Here is a 25,521-nt window from a genome sequence, read left to right on the forward strand (position 1 = left end):
TTTGTGTAATTGTACAGGATGACTACTCAGATTGCCTTTTCTCAGTAAATTATTCCACTTTTTTAACATAAATGCTAATATTCCAATCTTCTCTCACACTCTGGTAAAACAAACCATTTATGCTGCAAAAAAAAAAAAAAAAAAATGGTGCAAAAGAGAGCACGAGTAACTTACTGTGAAGCTTAGAAAAGCAGTGGCTGAAACAATCAGTTTTTGTGATTGGCCAGTTTACCAACCACTGATTGATTAGAAAATCCCTAGAACAGGGATAAGTTCAAAAACAAAAGAGCAAATCCAAAAATCATACTCCAGAATGAATACTAGAAAATGACTCTGGTTCAAACAACATTACCAAAGGTATGTTGCATACTAACACTGGCAGTTTGGGGGCTACCAATGGACATCCTTGAAAAGACAAAAAAGAGCAGAGGTAAATTCATTTGAAATACCACAGTATACCAGTACCCTATCCAATACCTTAAAATAGTAACATTTTAAACTACATTCATGATTTTAAATCTCTTCATTCAATGAATAAATTATCTAAGAAAAGAGACACTAAGGCATAACAAATGCCTTTGGACTAAAAGGGAGGAAAGTGATTTATGACTGAATATCCAAATGTGCTCCATGCACATACTCTGTTAGGTCTAGACATGCTAAGGATTAAAAGGCCAGAAATACACAGTCAATGCTGCATGCATTTAGAAATGTGGATGTATATACTGTACCTGAGTATATATGTTGCTTTCAGGCTGCATGTTGATAAAAATAGAAATAGATAAATTAAATAAATCATTTGACCAAAATTATGTTAGAAGCAATTAACACAAAAGAAAATCCTGGGATCTGATCAAAGATAGACATATTTGAGCACATTGAGGACACTCCTGAAAGAAATATTTGGCAAAGTGTACAACTAAACCTATTTCTCAAATTATTTACATAAGTGTAACAGGTAGCACAGTGGTATAGCTACTGCCTCACAACAAGGAGACTGAGGCTCACATCCTGCATGTTATTCGAGTGGAACCTGGATGTTCTTCCTGTATCTGTGTTGGTTTCCTCCCACAGTCCCAAACATTATCCATAATGTGTACTTGTGTATGAGTGTGTTCACTCTGTGATAGACTGGCACCATGTCCTGGGATTGCTCCTGCCTTGTGCCCCGGTGCTTGCTTGGGATAGGCTCCAGCTTTCCTGCAACCAAGCTCAGGATAAAGTGGGTTTGTATAATATGAGGATGGGTAATTGTAATTTTGCAACAAGTAAGTACTACTCAACAAGTTTAAAAAAATCTCAAGCAAGAAGCCTACCTAAATGAACAAACACCTGTGCTCATCACCAATGTGTCCAATTTCAAAAGTGCCCAGTGACAAAATTTCCAAGTTAAATTGCCGCTTAGCATAGTAGATAACCATATCAACCTCACAGACAAGCAGAATCTGAATTGTAGATTTTATTCAGCATGGAGTTCTTTTATTACTGCTTCAACACTGATGCCATTCTTTATCTTTTTGCATTTATTTATAAATTGCAGTTCTTATAATAAACAGATGATACTGCTTCATATTGCTTTTTTCAGTATACTCTGGACTTCATTTGGTGTTTTTACAAACTGGGGAACATCACTGACCTTGAATTACACTTCAACTTGTGTTATTACAGCAGGCTCTCTATCCTATTTTTCATCATTTTAAGTTTCACTTGTAAAAGTCACTATACTTACAGCTTAACTAATATGATGGCAACATCCAGGGGAAATAATAATCAATCACATCCTACACTGCAATAAAATTTTAAACCTTTTTTTTATTTCTTTTATATTATAAAAAAAATCTGTTATTTATGTACAGGTATCTTAAAAGTTTTCCTTTGCTAACAGTGAATAAAAAGGCATAGATCATTAAATTTATTAGTGAATCACTACATACACGTGTGTTCAGATGTACAGTATGTAAATGTTGCCAGGCTTTATATTTTCTGCTAGTTATATAGGAATCGCTGAAATATTATTCTGTTTGACATTTGTATTTTAATATATTATATTGACATAATGAAGAAACAAATGAGACATAAAATTAACAAATATGGATTGACTTCCAATTTAGAAATTGGCTGGAGTGAGTACCTGAAGCCAATGTAGTCTTCCAAGAAATGACTTTTAAAACCCAGCTTTAAAGTGTCTAAGTATCACCTTCTCTACAAATTTAACCAAGCTACTGCTCCAGAGCTTGAAACTGCACCTTGACATGGATATCTCATTTCAGACCAGGAGCCTCATGTATAACAGAGTATGTAGAATTCACACTAAAACATGGGGTATAGACAAAAGTGCGTACGCACAAAAAAATCCAGACGCATAAATCTGTACGTGTGCCAAGTTCCACGCACTTCCCCTTACAAATCCCAATGAATGTAAAATTTAATGGACTGCATGCACCTACAGCCCCACCCAGCTCCTCCCAGAATTTTGCATATTTTAATATACAAATCAATATAAATATCACCTTCCATTTAACTTTGGTTAAAAAACAATGGAAAAGGCACATGACAAAAAGAAGAATTTCAGTGAATGCGAAGTGGGGGCAAGGAAAAAAGTAGTATTTATTGCCTTATGCAGTTGTATAAGCAACAAAAACATGGCAGAGACACTTGAAAGTTCAAGTTCAGAAAATTGTACACTGCCCTTCAAATAAAAGTGGTCAGATATCACATTTGACATGAAAAGGTGAGTTGCAGCCCACTGTCTGTTTATTCCATTTCAGACAATATTAGAAAAGCGGACCCCCTTGCGATGCTCAGGCCATGATGGTGCTGCTGTGTCAAGCACATCTTCGTGCGCTGGCTACACACACATTTCTGCCTCGGAAACCACTGGGAGGACATCTGGCTGTGTGCTGATGGATGCTGTTCTGGAGTCACAAAATGCAATAGTGGATGCTGTAAGAGATGTGGCAAATGAACTAAGGAATATAAGGGCTGTACTGGGAGGTCTAGATCTAATTATGTAATTTTCATTATGCTAAAACTTATTAAGTTTATTACATAGAGAATTTACAAAAAAAATGGAGGACAAGTGGGACATTACATGGAAAATCAGTGAATTAATTCAATGCAAGTCCATTTTCGTTTATTACAAGATATTTCGAACAATTCTTTTGTCTTGTATTGTGTTCCTGCATTGCATTAAAAAGATGCATAATTAGATCTGGACCACCCTATACTATGTGAAACTGACAACAAATTAAATTAATTGCTTAAAAATAAATACTGCATATAATTACCTGTTTTTACATTCTTCTAATTACATTCAAACAAAGTTGCAATGCTGTCTGATTTGGCTAATCATCTGCTGAGTTGGGTTTATCATTGCATATCTCTTCAGGTAGATGCTTGCACACTGTGACACATTTTCTGTGCACTATAAAGTAGCACATTAAATAGAGTGGTAATGCTTTCTATTTACATAAGCAAATTCATTCTCTGAAGGTGCCTTTATAGTGTAGCAATGACACAGAGTGCCACAATGGATTGACTCTCTGCTGTTTACTTTGAGGTAACTCAGTATCCTTAAAAGGCCTGCTTGCCTTTGCTGCACTACCTGGAAAAAACACCTGTAACAGTGTGGAGTTGCCTTTTTCATAGGCTCTCCTGCTATAGATGATTTAATGCCAGCTCATTCTTTTGGCGATTCCTCACTGACTGATGTAACTTGTCCAGCACCTTTATAGCAATATGCTGACCGCTACGATTACATTTGGAAAACCGGACGTCGCTGCAAATTCCGCTTTTGTTTTCCAGTTCAACCACAGGAAATCTAATCTATCTGAATGATAAGCATATAATTCCATCCTATACAACTGGCATGGCGTGACTCGGTAATATTTGCGAAATATCCGATTGTCAGCAAGTTCACATCGAAAAACGTCTGTGGCTAAAAACCTGAGAGTAGGCAGGACTTGCGAAGGAGAAGGTTGAGCAGAATTCCTCAAAGCCTGCCTTTGTAAAGTTGGCGTCAGTTCAACACAAAGCTTCAGAAAGATAGGTCTTGGGAATCAAAATCAACTTAGAAGCCAGTCATCATCATCTATAAATTCGGACTCTCTTCTAATTGTTCCATTTGCAATGTCTTCTAACAAAGCTAAAGCAGCCATGGTAGTTGGAATAGTCTGGCCATTCTGTGCAGCATTATATTGTTACAGAATGAATACAATCAAGTGAATTAAATTTGTAAAAAATATGCAAATAATTTTGGTACATTTGATAAAATCCGCATCATAGATGTGAATCTAAAAAAAGAAAAGCAGACCACAAAAACAGTAGCACTGCTTTGACAATGGGTGCCACCATTGTACAAAACAGAGCAGAAACGTGCGTATGCAAGGGCAGATCCAGCCCTGAAAATGTGTGTGGCTTTATGCCATGTTCAGTTTTTATACATTTTCGAACTAACCGTGGAAACGGGCGTGTGCAACATATTTGTGCGTACACACTCTCAGAGTAGAACAGGTCATTTATCTCAGAGATGCACTTGGTTGCTTATGTGAAATGTGGTGACAACAGCTACTGGTATTTCAGATATAGTCCCACTAGTGTGTTAATAGTTCTAAAAGTGTGTTAAGAGTGTATATATAATATATTTATTAATAATTTTTGCAATGTAACCTAACATTTTATTTGCCTTTTTAATTGTTTCTACACATTGTTTTGAAGATGTCGATGCTGTGTCAATGGAAACCAGCAACTCACTTTTTAAGGTACAGTAGAGTCTCGCTTCTCCGACATAAACGGGCCGGCAGAACAGTGGATAAGCGAAAATGTTGAATAATGGCAGGCATTAAGAAAAAGCCTATTAAACGTCAAATGTTATAATTTCACACATTACGAACCTAATAATCATGTTTAACAACAAAACAACAAAATAAATTAACTGAAAAAATGAACTTACAGTTACAGAATTGTCTGAAGTTAAATACAGTATGTACTGTACTTAAAAAGTTCAGTCCTGTGATGATTTAAAGACATTTGTGATTGAAGTCTGCTTTCCTGACGAGTGCTGTTTCTTCGCTGTCAATTCCTATAGCTTCTTCTTATTGCTCAATGTAATTAATTGCGGTTTCTAGAGCCTTAACTCCGTCACTCATATAGTCAACATCCATACGAGCGTATACTGTTTACTACAGCATTGGGACTGTGTGTGTGTGTGTGTGTGTGTGTGCGTGTTGTGACGTGCGAGTCCCCGTCTTGCACCCGAAAACACGAAGATGAGTCTCAGTACATTAGCAGCACCAGCTTTATTAAGCTTGAAACAGAAACAGCACGGTTATTTATTGTTGCAGGATCTGCCATTCTCCTATGCACAGACACGGCAGTCAGGCAGGGTTGGGGGAAAGTAATACTGTGCCCTGCGCATTTCTAATGTTCCTTGTATCACCCATTGACAGCAGGCTCTTATAGCATGTCCGCGATCTTTTCGGATTCGCTTTTATGGCGGACTGCTACCGCACTGGGAGACTGCGATTGCTTTGGGACACTCTTCCACGTGTCGTCCCGTTGGGTGGAATCTCACAAGAGTTTAGAAACTCACTCATACCAGCCATGATTCTTTTCGAAGGTAAAGTGCAGGTTAATTTGCTTTATATATTTTTACTTTATTTTGTATTAATCATTTTTATATGAATAGTGGAACGAATCATCTCAGTTTCCATTATTTCTTATGGGGAAATTTGCTTTGATATACTGTACGAGTGCTTTGGACTGTGAGCACATTTCCAGAACGAATTATGCTCGCAAACAGTGGTTCCACTGTAATTAGCTGCGGTAGAGTCGGGAGCAACAAAAACTAGACTATGCTCACAACTTGCAGTTCTTGTTGCCGATTGATGCGTTTTTTTGGGTTTTTTTGCGGTGGGACATCAGATAATACGGAATGTTGGATAAGCGAAGGTAGGATAAGCAAGACTCTACTGTACTTCTAACAGGCCAGTATTACCTGACTTATATTTGTATGTAATGTTCTTTTTGCCTGCATAAACCGTTCAACAGTTCAGGTAAGAGGCATTTTGCTTATAGTCTGAAGTCTTATCATACTGAACAAAGGTACAGTGTATGCTAGGGAAGCTGGAACATAAAGCAGGACTTTTGCATACTTAGTTGGGAATCCTGGAGACCTAACCTTGAGTTTTTTGATAACAATGTCTGTAGTACTAGGGTGATGTACCATGTTAGCCATTATGAATGTAGTGAAATGTCAAGCAAAGTGACACCTTTTATTGGCTAACTAAAAAGATCACAATATGCAAGCTTTCGAGGCAACTCAGGCCCCTTCTTTAGATAACAATATCTAAAGAAGTGTCTCCCAACAAACAGCACCAGTACATAGAATATTTTTGCCAGTCTGTGAAAAATCAATGAATTCTCAGGTCTTGTTTTTTAGCCATTGTAAAAACATTTCAGATAACATTTTGAACAAAAAATTACAATATGTTCAATCCAATGTATCAAGTTTACTGTAAAAATGGCCACTGAAAACTCCAAGGGTATACCAACCCCTCCCAACCCCCTCTCGCGCTGTGATCAAATCATATTAAATGTGGACCCTCAAAAATTTGTCTCCAGTCTCTGTATCTGGCCTATAAACCAGCTTTGAAAAGTCCAGTGTCATAAGTTTCCTTGCAGCCCAATCATGCTAGGCCTTTGAAACAGAGGGATCTCGCATATAAGACCACTGTCTTATCTTAAAGTGATAGATTATTTTAACAAGGACAGGCTAAAGTTTAGCTAACACAAAGCATCTAGTTGATTTAGTACCTCACTGCTTCAAACAAGTGACTGTACATGGTGCAGAAACAATAAAATAACAAACAAAAGGAAAAAGAAAAGAAAAAACATCTTCCATCAAGTCTGTGATTTTACATATCATGATAGAACTTATATGGTTTCGGTCAAGATCTGAAATTAGACAGATATAATCTCGCATAAATGACAATACATAACAGATTTGATTTTCTCAATTTTATGACAATGAAAATGTCACTGTCAAATTTTTATTATTAATAGCTAACCATGAGGATAAAATCCAGGTAACTGCTGACATTACAACTGCATTTAACTAAAATAGGCTAAGATTATAAATTAATGTTTTCTTCAATTATATTGTACGTTATAAAATTTGGCAAATTTATTTTTATGTGTATTTGCTAACTTATCTTAATAATTTAAATGAGAAAAGAAATGCATGAAGCAGTTGAAAAGGCAGCATAAGCATAAAATGTCTAAGTAGACAAAACCTATTTCAGCGCAAAGAGTATTATAAAACTAAAATACAACAGCCAGCAAACAACAAAAAACCAAAAGTATGCATTACGTATGCACTGAAGATTTGCATTCAAGGAAACCAGAAACAGCTAAACATCTTGAACAGCTAAACGAATCAATAGTCACCACAGCCCAGTATCTGTAATTTAAAGCATCTTACTAAATCCAAAGATTTGGAAGAAACTCACTAACTTCACTGTTACTGATCATTGCTCAATTGACTTACTTCGGTTCTTGAATTAGGCTAGCAAGATCCAGAAAGGGCTTTCACATTAGACTGCAAAACAAGCCTTCCAAATTAATCAATAATTATTACAACAGATCAAGTCACTATGTGGTACCTGTTTGCACAAAATATTCTTCTTTGAGATCAAGTTAAATTAATATGAAAATATGTATTAAACTGGGATGACATTACTCACTTCGTTTCTGTGATACCGCTTGTAAACAGGCTGTTACAATATCACTGTTTTTCTGCACTTTATTCAACAACCGGTCCTTCCTCTTCAGTTGGCGAATAAGCTTTGCAGATTGAACTCCAATGCGATAGTTCATTTCCTGTACAATTCTCTTCAGTTCATCAATGTCTGTACAGACAAAAGGCAATAGATTATGCATAAATTAGTTCAATAAAATAAAGAATAACTCATTTAAGAGTATGTTTAATTGAAAAGAAGAAAGCTAGAAACCAGTGGTATAAAAACATGAGTTTGCCTTATATCATATGCTTGATGCTATTGTTGTTTAGTGCTTTCTGAAGTATTTGCAGTACTATGAGATTCAAAAAACACCCTTGAAAAGTTTTGCATCTTATATCTTATCTTCCATATGTGAATATATATATATATATATATATATATATATATATATATATATATATATATATATATATATATATATATATATATATATATAAATATCATTCCAATCCTGTCAGTATAGTCATATAACTTAATCTAATAAATAATTTAATAATTGAAAACTATATTCTTTTAATATTAACAGTGAAACATCTTTATACTGGCATACCTTATAAATGTCCATTAGCAAAGAGCAATAAAGAACAGCTTCAACCTTGTGTCTGAGAATTTTTTTTCCAACCCTCTCTCTCTCTGCACATATTTCAAAATGTTTTTGATTTCTGTTTTGACTGTGTCAGAAACTGTGTGAGACAGGCTATTATGCATTTGCTTGTGTTTTTTGGTTATCCACCAAATGCAAAATCAATTACAGATTATTTTTAGCTACTCTGCTCAAATTATTAATTGCCAAGATATGGGAAAAACACTTATCAGAAAAACACTATAAGCCATCAGTAATAAAATAAAAAGTACAATTTGGGAAGTCTCCTTTCTCCATTACAGTGTTACAGGATAAAAAAAATAACACAAATACTGGATGGAAATCTGAAATAAATCGTTGAGGATTCCTTTGTTCCTTTATTTAGGGCCACCACATGAACAGACTGACATTCATTCATAACTAGACAATTCAGAGTCACCAATCAAGATAACATGCCCATCTTTGTTGTATTGAAGGATAGAAACAACAGAACCCACTAAAATCAATGGTGACAATCCATGTCAACATAAACAGAGGAATGGGTTTAATTAAAGAAAAATGTAATATTCGAAATTGAAAATATTTCATCTTTATGTGCTTCTCTAAGACTTGGTGAATACCATTATTAAAATTTGTGCTTTTTTCCCCTATCAATCCAAGTCAATAACAAAAAAATTAAAATTGGGAGATATTCTAGTAGATTAACTTCTGACATCTTGGAAAAAAAAAAGTTTATAGTAGGTTATATTTCATTCTAAAGCACCTATTTTATTAATTCATATGTCTTTTCAGCTACATTGCTCTTTTTTATTAAAATGCAATGTCCTTGGGGGAACCTGTGTTAGCTATCCAGGCCTTTAAATCCACTCTGCTGGTCTTTCCACCTGTTGCCATACTTTTAACTGTCAACCGAATGTTCAGTTATGAATTTACATACTTACAGGAGAATGGTACTGTGGCTACCTGGCTAATCATTATGTATTATAAATAACTCCGATCCATTACTTCCCTAATAAATTAATAGAAAGATGGCTTTCTTGGCATTGCCTAAGTTCAGTAAGTTGTGCACACTATGACATTACCTTTGTAAAAAATGCTGGAAATATTTTTCAAATTACTAGCTAATATACATTCCATTGTGGCTATTGATGGTAGATTAGGTAAATTAAGCAGTTTTCTCTAAACAAAGTAGGAAAAAAAGTGCCAGGAGGGAATTCTATATTTAATGGATAGCTGATCAAAGGGTGTACCCGCACTGTCAATATAGAGGTGTCTGAATGTTCCAATACCTAATGACTATTATGGGCGAAAATACTGTGTATGTCAACTAGGGTCAAAATATAAAATAATCCACTGAAGAAGCAGTTAATTCGTTTCTTACATTAGTTCCATATTTTAAGTAAATAGTTCATTTTGGTAAGAATTTTGTTTCCCCATGCTAAAGACCTGACCAATAATTTACATCTTTTATGATGCTTTCCATCATGTTGCAAAAACTTCTTGTCATTTTCAGGACAACAGATCCCCCAAACCCGTTCATACTTAAGTCATCTTTTGACTTGCCTTCATACACACGCATCTGGTAACAATAGCCTGCTTGTGTTTGAATTCAAACCTTACAGGCTTACCACGCATAAAAACTGCTTGAGATAGTAATACCCATGGTATAGAACCATTTGTTCATCAATGCTGAAATTTTCAGAGAACATGCCAAATTGCAGAATGTTTTTGTTTAGTTTGTCGATCAATGGGCGAATCTTGAAGAGCTTCTGGAATTCCTTCAAGCTCAGAGTTGTCACCGAGATGGAGGTACCGCTTGATTTCCAGATACCTGTTTCGACTCATGCATTTCCTCACGCATTAGACATCCATGTCCTCATCTTCACACCAATGTAATTGTTCTTGAGAAAGAGAATGACAGCCAGTGAAAAGAAGAAGAATTCCAATAAATTTCCTGATATACGCATTAGAAAGCTGAAAGACATTTTTCTGTGTGGCACATGTCACAGTCTGCCGGACAATATTTGAGACAATTCTGTAATCAAACAGCTTCTCAAAACACTCTACTGGGCTTTTGTCCTTGAGTTCACTAATGAAATCATTCCTCCTTGTCTCCACAGCATCAGAATTTGGGTACACTTTTGAGTTACTGGGATTATTTTTTCTACCAGTTCAAATTAAACAACAGCGTTCTCTTTTTAGCAGGTGGTGGGGCTATATCTTTTGTAACTATACTTGTTGATGGCACAGCTAGGTCCATGGCAGCAGGTTCATCTATTCCTGTCGCACAATGAATTTCAACAAGTTCAGGAACATCTGCTGGTTCTTCATCATAGATAATGTCGTCATCGATATTTTCATTGTCAGAAACTTTACTGACCCATTCTGGAGGAATTTCCACAATATCTATAAGACCATTGTCATCATCTTCATTGATAGAATCAAAAAAAGTCATCAGCATTTATAATAGCATCGATTTCTTTCAAAGAGTAAAGCCCATGTCGAGCCATTTCCTGTAAAATGCAATCACGAAATATTTGATGAAATTCTTGTCAGTATCAGCTGTGAGCCCCAAATGAGGCTTGAGGTATTTACGTCCATTGTACCCATGCAAATTAAAGTGACATGAAAAAATTGATATTATCGCATTCAACACTTCCCAAGAATCAAGATAAATTCACCGTCACCAAAATTAGCCTCGTGAGTAATGTCTTTTCTGCTTTCAAAAAACATGTTTCACTTTTCTGATGAAAAGCGGTGACTGGACTGGAAAAATTAGCTTGTGTGCTCAACACACTGCATGCAAGTGGTCACTTTAGGTTCCCTCTCACAGGCAACATCCTTCTGGAGCACGTAAACATCTTGCATTTCTACGTGACTGACAGATGGCGTTACTAGGCGGGTTAAAAGTACAGGATTCCAAAATGGGGATCGCAGTAGTTAATGCATTCTGATGCAACTTACGTCAGTGTTGTGTTATTTTGCAACATCGAAAGCAAACTACAAAAACTTACTGACTTATTTTTTGACTGAAAAAAAAATGCATGGTTTAAAATAAGACTCTATTTGCATTTTAAAAAGAAACTGCATTAGGTTAACCCGCAAGCTGAAATCACCAACCATAAGCAGATTTGACTGCAAAGTAGATGGCCACTAAATAATATGCTCTTAAAGTTAATTTTTGAACCATAACCTAAACTTACAGTAATTGTTGTAGTTTATATTCAACGCTCTTTATCAAATGTTCTCCCATTTTCTCGAACTATTTTGTCTGCACTGTGTATATTTATAAAAAAAAAAAAAAGGATTATAACATATATGTTCACTTTACTGGGCCAACTGGACATGGTTTTCAGTTAATCTCTATCCTGTCTGGGGAAAACGATTAATAAACTATAATAATTTGATATTGTCATTTTAATGGGACATTCTCTGATCTTTCAAAAAGCACTACACTGTATAAACCCAAATTCTAGTAAAAGCAACCTAACATTAAGAGAAGCTGAATAATGTAGTCATCTGGGTAATTTGCAAGTTGAACTGAGGGCAGGCAAAAAAACAACCAAGTTTTTCATACTAACAGCTTGGGATATTTACAGGAGAATGGTACTGCTGCTACCTGGCTAATCATTATGTATTATAAATAATACACATTTACAGTATTCACTGGTGAAATACAATAAATATCCAATAAAAGTATACAGTATATGCATACAGTGGATTCAGAGAGTCTTCAGACCTCTTCACTTTCTGCACATTATATTGCGTTACAGATTTAATTTTAAGTGGATAAATTTGCCATTTTGCCCAAGAATCTACAATCAACAACCTATAATGACAAAGTGAAAGCATGTTTTCAGAAAGGTTTCCATATTTAATAAAAATCAAAAACTGAAATCTTTCAATTGTAAGTACTCAGACCCTTAACTTGGTACTCTGTAGAAGCCCCTTTGGCAGTAATTACAGCTTTGAGTCTTCTTGGTCAAGTCTCTACAAGCTTTGCACATGCAGACTTGGGAAGTTTATCAAATTCTTCTTGGCAGTTCCTCTTAAGCTTAGTTCAATTGGATGGGAATAGTGTGTAAACTGCCGTATTCAGGTTTCTCCACAGAGAATTCTATGGAGTTTAAGTCTGGGTTTTGGCTGGCCACTCAGGGAAAGGCAAGCAATTCTCCCAAAGCCATTTCAGGGTTGTCTTGGCTGTATACTTGGGTCACTATAATGATGAAGCTGAACCCTACTCCACAGTATAAGGTTAAGTGCACTCTGAAGGAAGTTTTCTTTCAAAGAATTCTCTGTATTTACCTGCACTTTTACTTCCCTTAATTCTGTCTCTGCTGGCGAGAAGCACCTGCACAGTATGACCCTGACACCCCCACGCTTCACTGTAGGCAGGTGATTAGGAGTGCCTGGCATTCGACCAGATATAATATCTGGAGTTCTACTCAAAGGTTTCAATGTTTGTCTCACCAGATCAGAGAAACTTTTTCCTCATGCTCTCAGAATTTATTAAATGCCATTTAGCAAACCTTTATTCAATATTGGCACAATATTTATGGTGTACAATGATCCCTCGCTATATCACGCTTTGACTTTCGCAGCTTAACTCCATTGCGGATTTTAAATGTAAGCATATCTAAATATATATCACGGATTTTTCGCTGGTTCACGGACTTCTGCGGACAATGGGTCTTTTAATTTATGGTACATGCTTCCTCAGTTTGTTTGCCCAGTTAACTTCATACAAGGGACGCTATTGGCGGATGGCTTAGAAGCTACCCAATCAGAGCATCTATTACGTATTAACTAAAACTCCTCAATGATATACAATATGTTTCGTGCGCGGTGCTTGATTGTTTGCTTTTCTCTGTCTCTCTCACTCTCCCTGCCTGACGGAGGGGGTGTGAGCAGAGGGGCTGTTTGCACAGAGGCTGTTTGCCTAGAGGATACTGACGCTCCTCTAAAAAATGCCAATTTATCGCGGTGCTTCGGCATACTTAAAAGCCCAAAAGCACGTATTGATGTTTTGATTGTTTGCTTTTCTCTTACTTGCTCTCTCTCTTTCTCTGACATTCTCTGCTCCTGACACGCATTCCTTTGAAGAGAAGATATATTTGCATTCTTTTAATTGTGAGAAAGAACTGTCATCTCTGTCTTGTCATGGAGCACAGTTTAAACTTTTGACTAAAGGGTGCTATTTCATGTCTAGAGGGCTCTAATAATGTTAACAGTGTGGGAGAGTTTATAAGGGCTTAAAATATATAAAAATAACCATACAAACATATGGTTTTTATTTTGCGGATTTTCATCTATCGGAGGGGGTTCTGGAACGCAACCCCCGTGATCGAGGAGGGATTACTGTATTGCTAAAAATGTCATGCTTTTGACAGGTTCTATCTCATCATAGAACTACTGGGTTCTTGGTCTCCTCCCTGCCCAAGGCCTTTCTTGTCCAGTTACTCAGTTTTTCTGGACAGTCAAAAGTCCCGGTGGTTCCAAACTTCTTTCTTATTACCGAGGCCACTATGGTCTTGGGAACACTTAAAGCTTTTAAAATGGTTTTATACCCTTGCATTGATCTTTGTCTCACCACAGTCTTATCAAATAGGCACACAGAGAGTTCTTTGGGCTTCATACTTTGGTTTTTGTCCTGAGATGCAGTGTGAATTGTAGGACCGTACATAAACATATGTATGCCTTTCTAAAGAATGTTCAGTCCATTCAAATTGCCACAGGTGGACCCCAATCTAGTTTTAGACACATCTTAAGGAGAATCTAAGCAAACAGGATGTATGACTATCATTTAGAGTGCAGAAGCAAAGGCTCTGAATACTTATATAAATTAAGAGATTTCTCCTTTTTAAATTTTAATATAAGTTTAATATATTTTCATACCTTTCTGAAAACACTTTGTTATTATGGGTTTCAGAGTGTTGATTGATGAGCAAAAATGGAATATAAATCTACATCACAATAAGTGTGCAGAAAGTGAAGGTGTCTGGAAATTCCTAAATCCACTGTATATCATTCCTTTGCTTGAATATATTCTTGCCAGTTCACCATTTACTAATTTAACACCCAAATGCATGCTTTCTTCAAACTCAAGCCATTGCACAATTAAAGATTGTACTGTTGCCAAAGCATAATTTCCAAATGGATGAAGGTGAGCTCCATAGGGCCACCATATTATGAAAAAGCTTACTTGCTTTATCAAATGCTCACCCCCTGTGAGTTCAACATGACAAACAGTTTGACTTTCACTGCACTACTGAGTATTATAGGTCCTTTATGTCCTTATTGTATGCCCTTGTATGTCCTTTATTATGTTTAAGACATGAATACTAACAGTTTCATAATTATGGGTTACTGTACTTTAGTCCACATGAAAACTAAACCACCATAGAAAACAAATACCAAACATACACTAGTTTTAAATATTAATTATGGCAATAAACAGTAGAAAATAATCAAAAATGCAACACAGTGATGCAGTGTTTAACTTAGAAAACTCTCAGAACTCCAGAACCCTGGACAGAAGTTTTTGTCTCAGCAGAAAGTGCGCCTCTTCCTAGTGTTCACATGTGGTTATTCCCTTTGCAGTCTGTATTTTTCCAATATTCCATATATGTGCAGGTTAGACTAATTGGCAATATAGGCCAAATATGAGTGAGTGAACTATACAGTACCAAAGAATGGCAACCTGCCCAATTTCAGATCCAGTCAAGCATAAAGTTCTGTTATGATAAGCTCTGGCTTTCCAAAGAATTTTATTATGAAACAGCAAGTTTGGTGTATAGACATACGCAATTGCATAACTTTGACCAACACCATTCTGAAAAAAATTATTTAAATACAGTTAATTTTTAAATACAGTTTAATTTTATTTAAATACAGTTTATATTTATAGTATAAATGATAAGAGTACACAGCTCAAAAATACCCTCCCCCTCAGAAATATCTGTATATTTCAAACTAGAGGTTGCTCCTTCACTTGTTTGATTTCTGCCATACTGCAAGGATATTCATGCTTACTGCTGATACCAATGAGGATGGCAACTTTACATTTTACCCTTCAAGAAAATGACTAAAATTGCCGAACTACAAAGTACAATTATTAAAAAAAATTAAAATAATAAAAATTACCTACTGACAATGTTTAGGAAGAAACATATATCTGTTATATTTATGTGCAAGACAGTTTGATCACAGTTTAATGCTACACACAGCAAAATGAAAATCATGTCAGAGTAGATTTTCTGATATGTGTGGGTGGAAAAACATTGACAATATTTGACAAAAACAAGGAGATGCAAATAGATTAGATGACCTGTTGTCAATTGGACAATGAAGGCTGTTTTGCAGTGACTGGCAGCCAGAAGTACTTCAGCAAAAATGCTTTGGTTCATCATGAATCCTGAGGCACAGAGGAAGCTTGGCTGCTGCCTTCAAAGGCAATAAATGCTTGTCAGCTACTGTGATATTCTTTTTTTCCTTTATTCCTCTCTTTTACATGGGTGGGGTTGATTTGATTTTAGTTTTGTCATGTTTGACTTGATTGTATGGAATGTTATATGCTATTAATAGATTCAATAAAAAAAGGCTTCAAGAAAAGATGCAAAGGTTTCCACGTTATAGATTTTTCAGTTAATGAATCTCTTCATCAAGTGTAGTTATACCACACTGATTCCTCAACACCAGCCTCTCACCTTTATAAAGTTTCTGCAAAAACTCTTCAACTATGTGAAAAGTTTTACATTTTTTGTATTAAAACTGAATAATGAAAGACTGTTAATAAGAGTCACTTTTTTAAAGATGTCTCCCAAGCTAATAAGTTTAAATTAGTATTGGATGATATATATATATAAAACGGCATTTACACTATAACTTGACCAATGTCTATGCAATCTTTCTTTCCATATTTTAAATGCTGCCCATTTACTAAAGTTGCAAAACAGAATTTTGAGTAGGTAAAAACATCTCACTCAGTCTGTTCTGCTCATTTTATTTCTAAAAAAATATATTTAACTTATATTTACGAAAAGAATGAGAAATCATTAGATCTTTGTTAACAACATCAAATATTAGCCAGTCTGTCTTGAGTCAGTATATTGTGAAGTGCACACAATTCAAAAATGTACTGAACTGATGCTCTTGAAGTGTGTTACAACATATGACATTGTTTGCAAATTATGCCCCTTCCACGAACGCAAGAACAAATCCTGGACAAGATATTAGTCTTACAGAGTGCATACATATGCATATACACACACACACACAAAATGAAATTGAATGTGTTAAAGAAAGGGGGGAAAGTCTGGCTATCCAGAGAAAAACTGACACAAGCAGAAAGGGATTATTCAAAATTCAAACAAACAGTAACCAGGCAGAAAATGGAATTTAGTGTGTGTTTCAGTGCTGCCCAGCTTCCATTTAATTAATTTTGTGTTCACATTGAGAAGTCAAGTAAAATGACAATCATTACATCTTGCCTGAAGAAGGGGCCCGAGTTGCCTCGAAACCTTGCATATTGTAATCTTTTTTAGTTAACAATAAAAAGGTATCATTTTACTTGACTTCTAATTACATTCATAATGGCTAATGGCTAGAACACCCTAATACTACTTGAGTTTATATTGTAATTTTAAATGCATCCACCTTTAGAAAGTACTGTAGTTTACATAACCAATTATCAACCTGTAGTACAAGTAGAGAAACAAGAAACTGACACTAAGAACAATATCTTCTAAAATATCTCACAATAATGGAACAAGAAGGCTTTTACACAGTAAAGTATAAAAAGTTTCAGTATAAGTTAAAGGAAATTTAGTTCTCAAAAACTTCGGGGTAAAGGATGATTTTGAGATTTCCATTAAATATTGTTCCCAACTAAACCTCACAAACTAAGTGAGACCTTTTCATTTGCTAGCGATCTGCGTAAGAAAATTAACCAGTTTAACCAGAACTAAAATGCAAGACTGGTTTGCAGCATTCATTATCCTATTAGTTCTTGTTTAATGTAATTGCTTACTCTAACTATAGCTCAAACGTGTACCAGTTGAGGATCAGAAGGCAGGAAAATGATAAAATTTGCAAAACAAAATTATTAAAATGACTATTTTTAACTGAAAAATGTGTTTTAAATGGAATGAGGAGGACATAAGAAAACAAAATAACTGGCTAGACACGGGTCTTTTCCTACATAATCAAAAACCAGTTGCCTCTGGTTTGCTGTTATGTGAACAAGCATTCAGATATATTTTTTTTTGCTGTGACACTTTTAGAGGAATTTCTTTTCACAAAACCATCATAAAGAATCATTAGTGTGATTAGCTTGTATTACAGGCAAATTAAAAAAAACAATTATAAGCTATGACAGAAAACAACATCTCTCCAGTACAGATCACTTAGAATGCAAATCAACATGGATTCAGATGAAAGAGACTGTGTTTTACTAACATGGTACAAATTATATTAGGGACCAACAAGAGTGTTATGATTTTTGGGACTTTGATCATTTTTTTCATAGCACAGATTTTTTTGTTATTGGCATTCAGAAATGTTTTCCATATTTTTGAATATGATTAAAAATGTTTTATTACTCTTGTTATGAATATGCTTTAGATTAGCCACACCACCATTTTCTGGAATGTTGCCATGACGTGGTGGTTGGGTTTTGGGCTGGGTTGTGTGCTTTGTAAGTGGAATTGTATGACACCACAACCTAAACTGGCACTGCACTGAGGCACTTCATCCAAGACTGTGGGTACATCCTGAACAGTTTATTGTGTGATAGTTAATGATAAGTAACAAGCAAATCTGCAGACGTATCATTGACTAAGACTTACGATTACGTTCTAGTTTTGATGAATGATCAGCTGGATTTATTTGTTTGAACTTGGGGATGCTGATGACTTACATTTAAATCTACTGAAGTCTCCCACTTCCTAACGCCACAGTCCATTTTCAAACCTGTCCTAGGTTTATATCAGATAGGACAGGAGCACCTTTTCTATGTTATTAATAGTTCAAACACCATTTAGCTGCTGGGTGTAAATTGTTGGTTCTTTACAATAATTGCATTAGTGTGGCTCAGGCAACCACTCACAAGGTAAAACTGAAAAGGTAAACTCATTACTAGGTGAAGTCACACGGAATGCTTCTTTGTTTTAAGATGGACTACTTTGCAAATTCGCGGATGCTTTTCAAAAAGAGATTTTGAAAATTTAAAGCTTCATTCAGCACGATCCGTTTGCGATATCTGAACAAAAATTAAACTATCTCAACCAATTTTTTTTGAAGAATAACTGTACCACAACTCAACACAATTGGTACATGAGGGTCAGACTTGTGCTTTCACAATAGGTTCTTTGCAAATTATATGAGAATGCACCTTAAAATGGTAATTATACAAGGAAACTTTCCCGAATTAAGTGAAATCCAAAGCATAAGCCTGTAGAGCTTATTGTTTTTGTTCTGCTGCTCTTTATAACCGACAAATAAGGTAATAACAATGAAGATGGGACAGCAAATACCCTAGAGTTTGCACAATAAACCTAGTAAAAATTCAGATATATATTGTGTGAATAAGGTGCTATATATCGCCCGACCCGACACAGATTCACACTGAGGGACGTGTAAAATAAAAGTAATATATTTTTTTTTTTTTTTTCACCTGTGGGGCACATCTTCCCTGTGAACCCCAAAGGCAATACACAGTCCAAAATAGGAAATCCATTCCCAGACGGGTTTATCCATTCCCAGGAATCTGGAAATCCCGCATGTCATTCCTGGGAATCCCGGGCTCCTGGGGATGACACAGTGCACGGGCATCTCACATGTGAACGGTTTTAGAATGACCAACACTTATTTTTAATAAAACTACTGCAATATGTTGACACCAATAAAAGACTAACCTTATCTACAAGCAGTTCATGCTGTCATATAAGTACATGTATCTAGTTCAGGGGTGCCCACACTTTTTCGGCTAGAGAGCTACTTTTAACGGATTCCTTAGTCCCAAACACACAGCAGTCACCAAGCACTTTCTCCTTTTGGCACCACCACTCCTGCCAGGCAACCCTGATCTCCTCCACCCATCTCTGGTCGCTGAGTGGTGGTTGCAAGCTCCTTCGATAGTTCACTCGGAAGTGCTCCAGGTGCTTGATCCCTGAATTCCAGCTGCACTGCCGGGTGTGATGAATATGTTGACCATAGGGGGTCAGGAGTCTCAAACACAGCACCCCCTGGCGGTGCCTGCGGGACACGACAGGGCTGCACCCAACTCCAATTCCCATGAAACCCTGTGGGAAACTGAGGCACTGCTCCAACCCAGGGGGGCTGCCATCTAGCATCCGGGGGAGGTATTGCACTGTCCTGGGCTGCTCCCACTGAATATAGTGTGCAGGGGCATCTCGGCTGGGCATGGGACCCAGCTGTCCGCCACAACTGTTACGAGAAAAATGAAGTCTAGTATAATGAAGTGTATTACTTCCCCATTGAACATAAATATATGTAATATAATTAAGTAATGTACAGTGAAAGAGGCAAGTCCAATGCCCACACAGTGATCTTGATTTACCAATAGGAATGCAAACAACACTCTTGCTATGCATACATAGTCCTTACATCTGTATAAAGGTTGATTTCCTTTTATTTGCAAAATGTTTTTGTTCTCATGGTCTGCAATATCCAGCACACACTTGAAGGGTTCATAGTCTAGTATTTTAAAATAAGAACTGGCACTTACAATACTCAGGTCAAGATCCTGTCATGGAAAGCAGCGATTATTCTCTTCAGATAAGTGGTGAACAGATGCCCTTTGTTAAGTTGTTTGGGGTCTTAACTACGTGTGGGGGTAGAACTAACTGATGAATCTTTGCAACAGTGGCAATTTAACAGACATTTTGCCAAACCAGGATGGGCAACAAAAGCTAAATCTTTAGAAAACTGGTCACAGGCTCTGAATAATGCCCAAAAGAATGCAATTGTGAGAACAAAAATGACTGAAAAGAATTTCCTGTGTAGCATTCCTGGAATTACAGTCCATGGTAAGGAGAGGAGTGTGGCAATAAATGTGAGGACCTAAGAGTGTAACTGCTGCTTCTCCAAGAGAAGCTAGTCAATGTGGTTTGGGCAAACAGGATGAATTCCAGCTACCTGTTCTGGGAGATGTAACAGCCCACTTTGGGATAATTCTGAACAAACTGGAGAGATTATATCTGCCAAATGCTCCTGGATGAATATGGGTTAAAGGACTAGAATAAATTCTTCAAATTACCAAAGTTGATACAAATCAGCATGAGAATTAAAATGAGTGAATAATTATGCAGTGGGAGTCTAATTCCAAAAAGAACTCAATATATGAAAGTAGACTTGACATGATAGACATCCAGGCTGTATGCATAAGTATTAAGAACTTAAAAAGCCATATGATTAATACTGTGTGCAATACTGGTTTCATTATTGCAAAAAACATGGAACAATGTTTCAAGTAAAACCACAGGTGAACTGCTATACTTATACCATGATGAAAGGTGAGTAAGTATTAGAAAAACACTGAAATAAAGGAATATTAAATTGTGACATTGAATGGTGACTGGTTATTATGAAAGACGACCCTGCTTTTACATGAAAATATGTTTTTTTCAGCAAGGACAGATAGAGGCTGGCTATAGGTAAATTTTGCATTAAGAATTATGAATATTCATTGACTCAAAAAACTTGTTGCAAATTATTAAGTGTTGTGTACTCTAAAAAAATAATGGTTCTTTAATGACATTTTATGGCTCTTCACTGGATTGTGTGGTTCCTCATAGAGCCATTGCTTGACAAAGCAACATTTCATTCTGAAACATGTTCTCTTTAAAATTAAGTTGGTTCTTTGTGCTTTGAAAAACTTAGGAAAAAAACTGAAATGTATAATGTACGGTAGGCTATCTAGGAGGAAACTAACAGGTTAAGAAAACCTGTACTTATGTTATTGTATGCAGTATTTAAATCAGGACCCAAAATCTGTTACAAACTATATGTGGTTATTCTGTATGGAGCATGTTACAAATATAAATAAATAAAGATTCTTTCTGGAACCTTCATGTGGATGGGTCTTGGAACAAAAAATGGTTCCACCATGTCATCATTCTGTAGAACCAGTCTGGCACCTTTATTTTTAAGAGTACTGGTGAAAGCATCACCTTGGAAACTCTTAGATGCCTGCTTGACATTTTGGAAGTATTAAGTGTAGATAAATAACCAGTTATGCAGAACTGAATGGTCTGTAACTACCCTTCAAAAAGTGTATGTTCTTATGTGTCAGTCTGTGTTTATATGTTCTTTTTAAAAGTTTTACAGATAATTTTAAACCTTAAGTATGTAAATACATTATTTAATATTAGCTGGACTTGCACTCGCTGCATCCTGGATTGGTTCTCTTTCTACTGGTAATTCCAAGTCAAACAAATAAGGGCAGAAGAATTCTACCAGAATTGGGATCAAGAAAAAAACTATTGCTGCGTGAGGTACCAGACCATTGTGGGAATTTTTTATTAAATGTATTTTCTAGCACAAATTTAAGATCTAATCAGGATACTTGGGTAAAAATTAATAAACGCTAACAACTTGAGAATAGTCTCAAGAGTATTTAAGACACCGAACCGGATACACCAAATATACAAATTTGCAGAATGCCATTAAATGCTGTTACGTCTAGACTGCAATCAGTTGTTGGTGTGTGTGCAGATTGTCAATAAGTGACAAATTGTGTAGATTGACAGGACAGCACAACAATTCATGGCCAGAACTTCAATTATTACTCCATACTTATCTATTAAGTTAAAGAAGATATTATTAAATAGCAGAAACAACTTCGACCACCACATCATTTGAGTTTATATAGTGCACCGTCACCCCTGAAATGCCTGTTTCCGTATTATTCTAAAAATAGGTAGATGGAAACATACCTTTCTGAAGTAAATAACGTTTCTGATGTTTCTTGGTCAGTCTTTCCTGCAACTCCTGCACAAACGTAGACTCTGTGTTGCTCCTGCCCAGAAAGGCGTCCGAACTGGAGGCTTCAGTCGAACTGTCCACACTATCCACGCTTTTTGCGCTGCAAAGTGTATACGTGTCATACAGCTCAATGAGGAGACAGTCGACGATGGATGCCCTAGCCATGTTCGTGTTTTTAACATTTTCAAGGCTTTCGGAGTTATAGCGATCACACTCCGGGGGTACAAATGAAGAGTTTGACGGATACGGTGTCCCGGACTGGGATTCGCCGGCTTTAGAGCTGACAGACCCCGACTGTGGCGCTGCAGGGATCCATTGAGGAAAGACAGGTAGCACTTCGCCGCGAGATCCAGCAGAATTAACGAAAACATCGTTTTCTCCGTCGGAATAATGGGCATCATCAGCAATGTCAATTTCCAGAAGTTCATTAGGACTGTATGGCTGCAGTGTCGCCATTTTTTTCCTGTTCACATTGCTACAGGTAACCGACGCAGCAGGTGCGACGAGGGAAAAAGTTGGGAAGTCGTCCGGGAAAGTCTGCTCTGTGTGTTTCACATGGCTGTAGTTCCGGGTGGATTTCACTCCTTTGCGCGAGTGGACTTGTGTCTCAGTGGCAACTCCTGCTTCCTTCCTTCCTGCAGGCCAGGCTGCTGTGAGTACGCCCCATTTACCAGCGAACTGCTCTCCGCCTGCTGGCTCGCATTTTCTCTGGCTCGACTAGTTTGGTAAACCCGAGCCTCACCTGAGCAGGTAAATCGTGACGCACGGCGAGCGCGAGCACACCTCACACTGACTCAGCGGGTAAATACCTTTCTCCTTGCTTTATTCTCTTGATTGGGTTACTTGCGTCAAGGTATGAATCACTTGGCATTCAATCCTTCTGTAATACCAAAGTTTAAATATCCATATCGAATGTTTACATTTTTATACCAGACTTTGGAAACGTGACATCAAAAAGTTAACACTAACCTAAGTTTATCCAGCAGCCAAAACAACCTGAAAAAGCGATCACGGTTAGAAAATTGAAAGGTGAGTATAGTTTTAATGTTCCCACTAACGAAGATGGATAACTGTTAACTAAACATTGTAAAATAATTTAATTCCTGACAGTTTTATTTTAAAGAGCTTATCCCCACCAAACATGCACACTGTGGCCCCCTGCGGGCAAACTATTGGCAGTGTGGGTTTGGGAAAAAATTAAATACCGCACTGGCACAGTTTGGAGGCTGCTACAAAGGGCCTCTTTAGCAAAGTTACCCTAGTAGTACGGTAGTGGGTCCAAAATGGGTTAGCAGCTTGAAGGACAAGCTTAGTGAGCTCGTTGGCCCAGAATGGTTTGGTAACGCTGGTCAATGTCATCACTACCACTTTTTAATGTTGCGTATTTTCAGTAGGTTTTACATTTTGATTGTACAGTTATAAATAACAACCTGAACTACTTCAAAAAGTATTATTTTTATATTGGCTAAAATGGCACTTTTTATATAATTAGTAAGAAAAAACTGGACTAGTACCAATAAATGCAAAGGCATTTAGTGTTTTGTAAGAATAAATAGTTTAAGAGTAAATAACAAATAATAAGGTATTTAAAGCCACATTAGTATTACATTTTTTATTCTTTTGCTTACTATTTAGTAAATTGTAAATTTTCATAATTACACATAATATAATTAAAGAAACAACAACTAAACACTTAAAGAAGCTTCAAGAAAAGGTCCAGTAAAGGATGACACAGTTGTAGCACATCCTGGGTACTTCCCTGTGTGGCGTTTGCATATTTTGCCTGTATCCATGTTGGTTAAGTCATGGTTTCCTCCCACATGTTACGAGGGCTGATGCTGCTACATTGGCTCAATGCTGTGTGTGTGAGTGTGTTCACCAAGGTGCCCCTTCCAGGGATTATTCCTGTCTGCACCTATTGCTGGCTGGAAAAGGCTCCAGGTGCCTGGTAACCCAACTCTGAATATGTCGGTATACAAAATGGCTGGATGGACTAGTAGAGTGTTGACTTTTTCAGGTTAATGACTAAATTTGGACTCAATGTCTATTTACTATCACTGGGCCAGTGTTTAGTGGCCAATGTTGCCCCAATGTGCAAATCCCAATTGGGCAATTGTTGGCTGCCCACAAAGGGCCAATATTTTTACCCACACTGGGCGTAGACTGGTCCAATGTCAGTTTGTTTTGATGGGTCTCTTTTATTGAATCTTTCTCAATACTGATTCACATATCCATCCATTTTCCAAATCAACTTATTAATTTTCAAATATATTTTCCTTATTTTTTTATCTTAATGTTTTTAGGTTGTTAATATTGCATTAAAGCTCATAGCAAATAGATTTAAAATAAACAATTGCTGGTTGATGGCAAAGATTGTATGAAAAAATCTACAGTTATTTAGAGACCAAACAATAAAGCCATTGGACTGTAACACTGATTATTTACACACTGGGTTACATTTAGGATATATCACCTTATCTGTCAATGTTCTAGTTTTATACATTGTACTCTAAATCAGTGACTCTGAAAGTCACTTTGAATGAAAGCACTAGATTAAAAAATAAGTGAATATAATCTTAACACACCCTACAAGGGTGTCTGTTGTTTGTTTCATCCATTTGTCCACCTTCTGTTCTGGCTTGACAAAAAAAACAGCACTTGAACAAGCACCAGTTGGTGCACACTAAATCACTTTTAATGGACCAATTTTGAGTTTCAGTGTAACCCTACCTACTTTTCATTGGCATGTGGAAGGACAACCTTAGTGTTGTTTTCTTAGGCATCTAAAAAAGCAATAGAGCTTGTGCACTGCGGCACTGAAATATGACAGGTGTATGAAAACTTGTTAGGTGTGCTTTTATAGAAGGAGCTCCAGGAGGAACAATGCCTGATCAGGTCACCTTTAAAAAGGTTTTAATTGGAAACGTAGGTAAGAAGACAAAGACCACATTTACTTAGTTTTCTATGCATTGCATAATACCTTGAGACAGACTATTTGCTGCTGGCCATAGAACCAGGAGACCTGTGAGATGCCCTCTGTTCTCATTTCCTACACACCCTGACCCAATACAGTAGCAGGACAATGCCAGGCCACACACAGCTGATGAGGTCATAGCCATCCTGATGAGCACTGGG

The 25,521-nt window shown here is 36.6% G+C and overlaps 1 protein-coding gene across 2 annotated transcripts in view; it reads right to left on the minus strand.

The window, feature by feature from the left end:
* Window positions 1-23,070, minus strand: part of tbc1d30 (TBC1 domain family, member 30) — a 122,679-nt gene extending 99,609 nt beyond the window's left edge. Inside the window, exons 1-2 of one of the 2 annotated variants that reach the window (XM_039770030.1) lie at window positions 22,338-23,070; window positions 7,743-7,907 (exon numbers count right to left, since the gene is read on the minus strand). In XM_039770030.1, the coding sequence (XP_039625964.1) occupies window positions 7,743-7,907; window positions 22,338-22,842 (670 nt within the window). In that variant the 5' untranslated portion in view covers window positions 22,843-23,070. The remainder of the gene's footprint in view (window positions 1-7,742; window positions 7,908-22,337) is intronic. The other variant, XM_039770029.1, reaches the window with a different exon arrangement.
* Window positions 23,071-25,521: the final 2,451 nt, after the last annotated feature.

This window comes from Polypterus senegalus, chromosome 11 (genome assembly GCF_016835505.1).
Source record: "Polypterus senegalus isolate Bchr_013 chromosome 11, ASM1683550v1, whole genome shotgun sequence".
Classification (NCBI taxonomy): Eukaryota; Metazoa; Chordata; class Cladistia; order Polypteriformes; family Polypteridae; genus Polypterus; species Polypterus senegalus.